Source organism: Xyrauchen texanus, chromosome 4 (genome assembly GCF_025860055.1).
Source record: "Xyrauchen texanus isolate HMW12.3.18 chromosome 4, RBS_HiC_50CHRs, whole genome shotgun sequence".
Lineage (NCBI taxonomy): Eukaryota > Metazoa > Chordata > Actinopteri > Cypriniformes > Catostomidae > Xyrauchen > Xyrauchen texanus.
Genome location: NC_068279.1, coordinates 4806033 through 4817537, shown reverse-complemented (window position 1 = coordinate 4817537; position 11505 = coordinate 4806033). Strand labels below are relative to the sequence as shown.

The following is an 11505-nucleotide window of genomic DNA, read 5'->3' as shown; positions in this document are numbered from 1 at the left end:
CGGAGATAGTGTGATGCTCTGGGCAATGTTCTCTGGGAAACCTTGGGTGCTGGCATTTATGTGGATGTTAATTTGACACATACCACCTACCTAAAGATTGTTGCAGACCACATACACCCCTTCACGGCAACGGTATTCCATGATGGCAGAGGCCTCTTTCAGCAGGATAATACGCCCTGCCACACTGCAAAACTCATTCAGGAATGGTTTGAGAAACATGACAAAGAGTTCAAATTGTTGACTTGGCCTCCGAATTCCCCAGATCTCAATCCGTTTTTTGATCTCGTTCCGAGTATTTATGGGATGTGCTTGACCAACAAGTCCGATCTATGGAGGCCCCACCTCACAACTTACAGGACTTAAAGGTTCTGCTGCTAACGTCTAAGAGCCAAATACCACAGGACACCTTCAGAGGTCTTGTGGAGTCCATGCCTCGATGGGTCAGAGCTGTTTTGGCGGCACGGGGTGGACCTAAACGATATTAGGCAGGTGGTTTTAATGTTGTGGTTGATTGGTGTAGTAATATAATAGTAAGAATAAAGTTTGTATTTTGACTGATAGATTAACTCTCTCTAATTGTACTTGTTGAAACACCAACACATGCAGACATACTGTGTAAGCAAGGATATAAGCACATATTCCAGATTGGGGTGACCGAATATAATAATTAAAAAATCGGCCATTGAAAAACCCGTAGCAGTCAACCACTAATCAGAATATTGGGGGGACGTGTCCATTTCAAAGTCTAAAGTGGTTACAGATATCACGCACTAAACTGAGCAAACAAATTACATTGAGCTTTCACTGACTTATAAGGACAGCATTGTAGAGAGATCATATCGACACCATTTCCTAATCTCCAGAATCTTCTGATCTGAGGTCAGCAGTGCTTAAATAATCATGTTGCATTTTAGCGTGACAACCGGTCCAGAAACAGCATTTCAGTGAGTACTCCCCTTGATCTCCCCATTTCCATTCAGAGTAAATTTACTTAGCCCTCCTTGTCCTGCGAGTGCAGCGTAACAACAGAACAGCAGCATGGGGAGGTTATGTTTGAAGTTTGAGCCTGGGAACTCCACTGCACAATGCAATAGCCACACAAAGCCGGCCCAGAACTCCCGCAATTCCCACTGTCTATGTTCTCTGGAGGGTAGAGGAGAGAACGGATCGCATCACCTGCCCCAAATACAGCCCTCTCCCCTGGGATACACCCACCCTGTCTCACTGGTCTGAGATAGATGGTTATAATGCACACACAGCCACCACCATTGTGTCCTTGAGCAAGACACTTAATCCAGGTTGCTCCGGGGATTGTCCCTGTAATAAGTGCACTGTAAGTCTCTCTGGACAAAAGCGTCTGCCAAATGCATAAATGTAAATGTTAAATCATGTTCATGGCATTTCTTTCTTATGTGGAACATAAAAAGATCATTTTAATTTTTTTTTATTTCTGATTATTTCAATTTTGTTGCTCACACACAGCTGTTGTGTGGCTTCAGAAAACTGAAGTCATATGGACCACTTTAAAGATACTTTTATGGCTCTTTTGCGTCCTTTTTGAAGCTTGAGAGCCTCAGTCCCCATTTTAGTAATTGGATAAAAAAAAAAACAACTCCAGTACAGTTCTTCAAAATGTATCCTTTTGTGTTTCATGGCAGAGGTCTAATTTCCAATAAGGGTTTGGAATGAGAAAAGGGAGAGTAATTAATGACAGGACTTTTACTTTTGGGTGAACTATTCCCTTAAGTTACTCATGCTATACTGTTTCACATGCAAATAAATCAAAAGTGGCAACAAATCAGTGCAGCTTTCAGTAGCATGGCAAACGGCCCACACACGGACATCTTGTCAGCTGGGCTCTCTCTCTCTCGTCTCCCCTCCTTAAATGTCCCCATCACTCCTCACTGAAACACAACACAGGTGGAAATCATTCAACACACACCCCATAGGCGTGCATAGTCACGGCCCGGCCCCACCCCTTTCCTCGTCACACTGTGCTTCTTTGGGAGTCAACAGGAGCCTCATGAGTGCCATTTGCATTGGATCTGCATCTGCTTACCTCTTGGACATTGGGCTTTCAATTAATGTATTTTACCCTGCTTTTGACATAAGAGAGGCAAACATTAAAATGCATGCAAGTCATGCGCTATAGTAAAAGTGTTATGATGTCATAAGATAGCATTGTGTGATAGAAAAGGCGAAAATTACATGTTTATAAACTGATAATCTGCCGTTTTACTCAAGATGGTTGAAAGTGAATAAAAGTAATTATTGTTGTAGCGCCTCTAGTGTTGAATTCACCAGGAAATGGTGGCGATACGTACTATAATCCAGGCAAAAATACTTTATATTTTAAGGGGTGATTCGCCCTCATGAAACCGAAATGCTAGATAACACCTTTTGAGTTCCACACACAAAAAAGAAGGAAAGTCATTTGGATTTGGAACAACATCAGGGGGTAAATGATGACAGAATTTCCATTTTTAAGTGACTTATGCCTAAAAATCCCAGCTATTGAATGTAGTCCTTTAGATGAACACACACAAACACATGCTTTGCTCTTTATATCTTCATCTGGAGGGGGAGGAGATCTAAAAGACCCTCCCATAGTTGAGTTGGCAGTTCCTCCTCCCCAGTGTCTGAAAGAGCTTTGTTATTGGCTCTTCTCCGTCCTTTACCCTCACTCCCTCCATGCTTGCTGTCTTTTCTTTCCAAACTCTTGTGCCTTCTCTATAAAGTATACACGGCTCTCCAGACCCTAAACATAGAGGACCTCTGTCACAGTAACACAGGGCTCTAGCTGCTTCTAATCCTTTTTTGTGGTGTAAGTACGCTGTTTGTTACTGTTCTAAATGTGGGGGTGAATTCTCTGAGAACATGTGTGTGTGTGTGTGTGTGTGTGTGTGTGTGTGTGTGTGTGTGTGTGTGTGTATGAGTGAAAAAATTGAGAAAGCAGTAGTGTTTGGGTTGTATTCCTAGCACACGTGGAGCTGCGGAAAATTGCAGTATTTGGCATTTCTTATGAAGCATTTGAACACCAAACCAAAAAGGTCCAAAGTCACATGTTTTAATTATAAAAAAAGTTTTGTAGCATTTCCTAATTATTTAACTGTTTTCTCTAATATTATTATTAGTGGTGCTTGCTAAGGCATGTATCACTACTTCTCTGTTTTTGCTACAGACATGAATGATACCTCAAATGGCATGGTTTATCAAGAGAGGTGTGCCATTACTTTTTTAAGCAATCAGATGTATCAGTTTTAGCTAATGCACAATAAAACTGGCAAAAATATCCCAATGACTAAAACTGAAGGAGGGACTCAAGCCATATCTTGATACCAGAATAGGGACTTGGAGGTGGGCAAATTTTGGGCCAGTAAGTAACCACTTTACAGCCCCCTAGTAACAACCCAGGGCATTCTAGCAATGACCTAACAACCACCCTCATCACTCCAGCATCATAACGGTGAAAAAGCACCGCTCACATTTTCTGCAGAAAATGTAAATATCCAGTTATCTCCAATAATACTATTACCTGGATGGATAGGAGCAATACTATGCATTGGAGATATCACGATAAATCTGTATTTTGTTCTCTGCAGCTATTGCCCATCAGTGCAGAGTGTTTTGAATTAAAACTCTCGCCCAACTGTGTCTGTTGTGTCCGGCGTGGCGTCCGCTCCAGGCATGACTCAAAGTAATGGGGAGACGCGTATCCAGCGCAGGCGAGTGCAGCAGCTGCGAGACGGCATCACAGAGCGTTCGATGAGGGCACGGACCACCGTACAGAACATCACCAGCAATGACGTCAAAGGGTTTTTCAGACGGAACGCCTTCGTCATACTCACAGTCATTGCTGTCATCATTGGTGAGATAATCTATGATTTTGAGATGATAGTGATTTTTGCTTTTTTTACTCTTTCAAAGGAAAGATGCACAATGCATTTATCTTTCAATGCAGGAAAAGTTCTCCCAAAAATGGCATTTCTTGTGTCATTATTTTCTCACCCTTATGTTGTTCCAAACCCATATGATGTTTGATCTTGTTCTTTTGAGTGTGACTCAAAATAAGCTGTTTGGAAAATTTTAGTTTAAGTCACCATTCACTTTCATTTATTTGTTAGTTTTTCCATACAATGAAAGTAAATGGTGACTGAGGCTGTCAGTCCCTAATATTTTACCTTAGAATTCCTTTTGTGTTCCATGGAAGAATGAAAGTTACAGGGTATTGGAACAACATAAAGGTAAATAAATAATAACAGAAATTTTATTTTTGGGTGAACCATCCCTTTAAAGCACAAACACTATACAGAAATAATTTACATCAGTACTCTGTTATTCCAATATGTAATTTGTTACATTATATCATATACAATAGTGAGATACTGTCACTTTATATTTGCTGATAATCATCCCCTCCCAGTTTGCCTTATTATTAGCAGCAGCAATTCCTTATATCAACACCCTCACAATAGATATGAAATATTTGGTTTAGAAATGAATAGCCTATGTTTGAGTCAATAATGTGTAGAATAAGTGTTCATTTCAGTACAGCAAATTCTCATTTGCCATCATTAAAATATTATATATATTATGTATATTTCATCATTATATCAGGCATCAGCTACCCTTCTCTCTAGAAATCAGAATCGATAAAAAATATATCGGTCTCTAATCACATCACTAATATATATATTAGACATCAGATTTCAGAGATCTCATATTTTTCTCAGTATTATTGTGATATCATAACACAATACTCAGTACCTATGGAGCCAAATCAATCTCATTAATAATTCAGTACCTCAGTATTGTGCTCTGACATCAGCACAGTTGGACTATTTTAGAATTTCACAATCGTTACTTTTATTATTTTTTTCTGTTTTTTCTTTCAGTATATGAAAAACCTAACCATTCCAACTTAAACGTGAATGTGTAAAAGATGCTAAAGTAATTAAAAAAGGACAATCATTTCTAGATGATTTATAGATGTGAATGTGTTTCTGTTCCAGGTACTATTCTGGGCTTTGGACTGCGGCCTTATAAAATGTCCTATCGGGAAATGAAGTACTTCTCCTTTCCTGGAGAGCTGCTGATGAGAATGCTGCAGATGTTGGTACTCCCTCTGCTGGTGTCCAGTTTAATTACAGGTAGCCTACGGGCCACTGCAGGGGTGCCACCAGGCTGTGATTGCATACAGACACGGGCAACTCTGCCTGATAAACCCATAACAACAGCACTCTGAGATAAACATATGATAATAGGGAAGAGGACTGGCTGAATGTGGCAGACCCTTGTGTAACACCTTTTATGTCACACAGCTGAAGCAACACAATCTGTCCCAGAGCTGTTAAAGGGACAGCTCACACAAAAAACATTTACTCACCCTCACGTTGCTCCAAACCCGTTTGTGGAACACCAAAAGGAGATGTTTGTCTCAGTCACCATTCACTTCTATTGCATCTTTTTGCATTCAGTGAAAGTGAATGGTGACTGAGGCTGACCTTCTGCCTAACATCTCCTGTTGTGTTCTCACGGAAGAATGGAAGTCATACCGGTTTGGAACAGCCTGAGGGTGAGTAAATCATTTCTGGTTGAATTATCGCTTTAATGTGTTGAGCAGGTGAGAGTTTGTGTGAGGTCAGTATTTGATGTTCATTTTCCAAACAGGCAAGAGGTCGAGGGTCAAAGTGACCATACGGAGAAATTATCAAATGCCTCTTTCAGTGACCTCTCTCTCTGTTCTCCACTCGTTCTCTGTGCATAAATAGCATTTACTGCCTTCTACATAGTCACAAACCTTCAGAGACAGGCTCCTAGACAGATTTGTAGATTCCTATAGAACAAACACAGCGAATATAAGACAATACATTTATATTGCTAAACTTTAACACTGACAAACTGATTATTTTAGGCTTAAATTCACTGGATAGAACAATTAAGTTTACGTTATATACATATACTTTCTCCTGATCTTATTGTGAATCATTCAGCAGTGCATGTTATTGCTAACAAGTAACATTTTGTCTTTGTAATCAATCCATTCAACCTGTCATATAGAGACTACATTTACATTTATGCATTTGGCAGACGCTTTTATCCATTAAAACAGGGACATCCCCCCGGAGCAACCTGGAGTTAAGTGCCTTACCCAAGGACACAATGGTGGTGGCTGTGGGGATCGAACCAGCAACCTTCTGATTACCAGTTCAGTGCTTTAGCCCACTATGCCACCACCACTCCAGGTTACTGGACTACGGTTACAATCCAATCAATTCCTGATGGATAAATTCAAGTAACGTCCTTATTTTGTCTTGTTGTTTGACATTCAGCTGTTTGTCTATCTCTTGTTTTCATTTGTACAGTCACAAGGCAGACATCAAAGACACAGTAGAGATCCGTTCAAACATAAACACACTCACACACACACTTATGTGGTGCTCGACATCACAGCTTGACATCGAGTCAACCAAATCTGTAAAAGCCAAAACATGGGACAAACTTGAGAGACAAACCAATGACTCACTGATAATGCAGAGCTTTAGAGATAATGTGAGCACATCAAGTGTTTGCTGGAACCAAGACAACTACAGTCTCTTTCTGTATTTACTGATTAATAACTGGAGCATTACTGATTCTTGAAATATCTTGAAAGGTCCTGCATTGCAAACACTGTGGTTTAAAGATGGCCAAAAGTATTGGCAGTGACATAAAGTTGGTGTTTTGCAAAGTTTGCTGCTTCAGTATTTGTAGATAATTTTTTCACATGTTTCTATGGTATACTGGAAAACAATGATAAGCGTTTCATGAGTTTCAAAGGCTTTTACTGGCAAAAACATTCAATATATGCAAAGAGTCAATATTTACAGTGTTGACCCTTGTTCTTCATAACCTCTAATTCGCTCTGGCATGCTGGATATCAGCTTCTGGGCCAAATCCTGACTGATGGCGATCCATACTTGCCTTATTAGTGCTCTGAGTTGATCACAGATTTGCTTCTGTTTGTCCACTCGCCTTTTGAGGATTGACCACAGGTTCTCAATGGGATTAAGATCCGGAGAGTTGCCTGGCCACGGATCCAAAATTTCACTCCGAGCCACTTCATTATCACTCTTGCCTTGTGACATGATGCTCCATCATGCTGGAAAATGCACGGATCATCATCAAATTGCTCCTGGGTCGTTGGGAGAAGTTGCTCTTGCGGGACGTTTTGATACCATTCTTTATTCATGGCAGAGTTTTTGGGCAGAATTGTGAGAGAGCACACTCCCTTGGATGAAAAGGTACACCACACATGGATGGTCTCAGGATGCTTCACTGTTGGCACGACACAGGACTCATGGTAGTGTTCACCTTTTTCTTCTCCGGACTATCGATTTTCCAGATGTGTCGGAAGGGGGTTTCATCAGAGAAAATAACTTTGCACCAGTGTTCTGCTGTCCAATCATTGTACTTCCTGCAGAATTTCAGTCTGTCCTTGATGTTTTTCTTGGAGAGAAGTTGTTTATTTGCTGCCCTTCTTGACACCAGGCCATTGTCCAAACGTCTTCACCTCTGTTCATGCAGATGCATTCACACCAACCTGCTGCCAATATTGAGCAAGCACTGCACTGGTGGTAACACGATTCCGTATCTGACTCCTCAGGAGGAGACGGTCCTGGTGCTTGCTGGACACTCTGGGATGTCCTGAAGTCTTCTTCACTGCAGTTGAACCTCTCCTTGAAGTTCTTGATGATCCTGTAAATGGTTCTTTCAGGTGCAATATTCTTTGCAGCAATTTCCTTTCATGTGAGGCCATTTTGAAGCAAAGCGATGATGGCTGTACGTCTTTCTTTAGAGGTAACCATTGCGAACAAGAACACAATGATTGGAAGCACTTCTTCCCTCCTTATATAGCAATCAGTCTGCTCTTATAATCCAATCAGAATGATCGAGTGATTTCACCTGACTAGTACTCGTTCACACTTTCCCAGGTGCTGCTGATATGATTAGTGACATTATGTTGGCTGGTCATTTTGTGCCAGGGCCAAAAAACTGTGAAATTTGGGTTTTTGTGATAAAGTTTATTTTTTGGCCAATGAAGCTTTTTGAAATTATTTAAAATGCATCTGATCACTCTGCACAATAATCTAGAAACAATGTGAATCAACACCACAACAACTGAAGTAGAAAAATTTGCTTTTTAGCAGTGATATGACAGAAGTGAATTCACTGATTGTTGCTTTGCATTAGCTTGATGTATTAAAAGGGATAGTTCACCCAAAAAGGAAAATTCTCTCATGATTTACTCACCCTCATGCCATCAGCTGTGTATGACTTTCTTCTGCTGAAAACAAAAAATATTTTTAGAAGAATATCTCAGCTGTGTAGGTCCTTACAAGTGAATGGTGACCAAAACTTTGAAGCTCTAAAAAGCACATAAAGGCAGAAGGAAAGTAACCCAAACAAGGGTGAGCCAATCTTGCCAATACAGTCTGTAAGCACGATCGTGATTACACTTCTGTCACAGGGCGGAGGGCGGGACCGGGTGTGCTTCAAGCCTGGTCTGCCGGCAGGTCATCCCCATCTACCTGGACGAGGGAGGGGGCAAGGGGAGGGAAACAGAAATAATTACAATGGGGGAGTTCTTCCTGTAACAGTGTAGTACCCCCCAAAAAACACTGTACAATTTAAACGAGAGGGAAAAGGCCAAAGCACAGCAGCAGTGAGAGGGAGAGGAGAGAGAGATTGAAAAAAAAAAAAAGCCCACTCGCCGGTTCTCCGATACACTGTCGCATGGTCCTCGATCACTACTCCACCCTCTCAGGCGGACGACAGCTGCTTCTCCCGGGCAGACCGGAGTGAGACTCACGACCCACGGCGGAAAGAACGCACCTCCGCGTTCTCGGCGACTCCAGGCGGTCGGGGAGACACTTCCCTCCTCCCCTCGTGGACAGCGGTCTTCCATCGACCCCTCCGCATTTCTGGGGGATGGCAGGGCTCTCCTCCGCCCCTGGCAGTGGCTACATCGCTCCAGGCGGTCGGGGAGTCCAGTCCCCACTCGCCTCGCGGACGGAGGCCATTCACTGCATCTGGGCGGTCGGTCTACTCCCTCCCCCGGTGGATGGCAGCGGCGCTCCCTTGGGTGGAGGGCAGTGTCGAGGACTCCGCGACGGGCATCCCTCCTCCTCCCCGGGCTTCGGCACCAGTGTAAAGGGATCAATGGAAAGAAGGAAGCGAGAACCGGCTTGATAATATAAATAATAGTTTTAATGATAAACTTAAAAGACAAACACACATATGACGGAAATGTCCGTAAACTATCTCTCTCTCATCGCACCACAGTCTGCCATCGGCCTTTATCCCTCTCCAAGGGTTAATTAGCCTGATAAGGGACCAGGTGTGTATGATCACGACCCGGCCCCGCCCTCCGCCCTGCGACAACTTCCTAGTGCCTGACGCATATGCAGAGAGTTAGTTGGTGTTATAGGAAGTATAATCGAGGTTGAAATCATGATCGACAAAGAGACTGTTGATGTCAAGATTTATGGTGAAAAAGGAGTTATATTTTGGTCTGTTCTTAACCAAAAATGATAAGATTGCTTCAGAAGAGGTATTAAACCACTGGCGAAGGATGGATTACGTTTATGCTGTCTTTGTGTGCTTTTTGGAGCTTCAACGTTTTGGATCCTGTTGACGTGCATTGTATGCACCTACAGAGCTGAAACTTTCTTCTAAAAATCTTCGTTTGTGTTCAGCAGAAGAAAGAAAGTCATACACATCTGGGATGGCATGAGGATGAGTAAATGATGATAATTTTCATTTTTGGGTGAACTATCCCTTTTAAGCAGAGATCTTTATTACTGTTAAAATATGCATTATGACTTGAGGGAATTCATTTGAAAGAATTACAGCCAACTAGTCAACGGCATTAATTCTAAACTAGATTTTTACATTATCCCAAGAAAAAATGAGAGTGGCTTGCCCATGCAAAAGTCACCACCATGATGCTAAGGTGTTGTGGGTGGTTGCTAGGTGGTTGCTTTCTGGCCCAAGTAAAAGCGACCCACCTTAAAATCTCTATGATATTCTGGTCTCTAGTCTAGATATGGCTTGGTTCCCTCCTTCAATGTAAGTGGGATTTATTCACTCATGCTTAGAAAAGTATTAGCACACCTCTCCACAACAAAACACACAATTTGAGGTATAATTTTTTTTCTCTCCTTTTCTTCCCAATTTGGAATTCCCAATACGCTCCAAGTCCTCGTGGTGGCATAGTGACTCGCCTCGATCCGGGTGGCGAAGGACGAATCTCAGCCTCCGTGTCTGAGACCGTCAATCTGCGCATTTTATCATGTGGCTTGTTGAGAGCATTATCGCAGAGACCTAGCGCATGTAGTGGCTTTAAGTTATTCTCCACGGCATCCACGCACAACTCACCACGTGCCCCACTGAGAGCAAGAACCACATTATGGCAACCACAAGGAGGTTAACCCAATGTGACTCTACCTACTCTAGCAACCGGCCAAACTGTTTGCTTAGGAAGCCTGACTGGAATCACTCAGCACGCCCTGGATTCAAACTTGTGACTCCAGGTGTGGTAGTCAGCATCTTTACTTGCTGTGCTACCCAGGCCCCCAATTTGAGTTATTATTCATGTTCATAGCACAAATGGTATAGCACAAAATTATACTTCGGTTGCTGGAAAATTTACATTACATTGTTTGTTACGAACATTTGATGTGACATAATCTCCGCGTGCAGCTTGATATTTTGTTGACTGTACTAAAAGCTGTCGTAGTGCCCATGCAGCGAACGTGTCCATATGGGTATACTTTGAAAAGCTGAGTGCTTGACTATGCACGTAACGCACATATACCCTCAGCTTAATAGTGACTAGTAAACATGTAACAACTGACAAAGTATTCATTATATAGCCACTTGATTGAACTGATAGATTTAGATCATCAGCAAAAACCTGTGTATCGTTCTGTTCACTGATTTCTACGGAGAAAGCACTTTCATTAAATATAAATTTGTCAGATGGGTCACACAGAATTGGTCTTTGAAGATTGCTTGTGTGTGCTTGTGAGGAGATTACTTTGCAGTATAGGAGAATGAGACTTTATATGACTCTTGCAGGGCCGAGTCATCGTTACCATGGAAACAGGAATTAATGAGAGAAGGAGAAAGAAAACATGACCTGTGAGCAAGGTTCCCAGGCCTCAGTGTCTGTGGGTGAGGGGGGGGGGTTGTAGGTGTAGCTCAGGGTTTTTATGGGCTGGGGGCAGTGAGATCATTGCTTAGGATCAGACACACACCATACCTTAATAATGGACCACATATATTGCACGATACAATAGCTGTTTCAGAAAGGAAACCAACCATTCACTTCTAAAGGACTTATTTCTATATAACTGAGTGTCAAAGTGCAGCCTAAACTGCAAACGTTTCTGATAACAACTTATTCGATTTCAAATAATTGTTGCATTTAAAAGGCAATGGGTTTTGTTCTTTGGTTTGACA

The 11505-nt window shown here is 42.0% G+C and overlaps 1 protein-coding gene across 3 annotated transcripts in view; it reads left to right on the top strand.

Annotated features, from left to right (window-relative positions):
• Window positions 1–11505, top strand: part of LOC127643313 (excitatory amino acid transporter 1-like) — a 131996-nt gene that overhangs the window by 102351 nt on the left and 18140 nt on the right. The window contains exons 1-3 of one of the 3 annotated variants that reach the window (XM_052126002.1): window positions 1773–2824; window positions 3686–3868; window positions 5013–5150. In XM_052126002.1, coding sequence (XP_051981962.1) covers window positions 3688–3868; window positions 5013–5150 — 319 coding nt within the window. In that variant the 5' untranslated portion in view covers window positions 1773–2824; window positions 3686–3687. Of the gene's footprint in view, window positions 1–1772; window positions 2825–3602; window positions 3869–5012; window positions 5151–11505 lie in introns of those variants that run through there. The other 2 variants (XM_052126000.1, XM_052126001.1) reach the window with 2 other exon arrangements.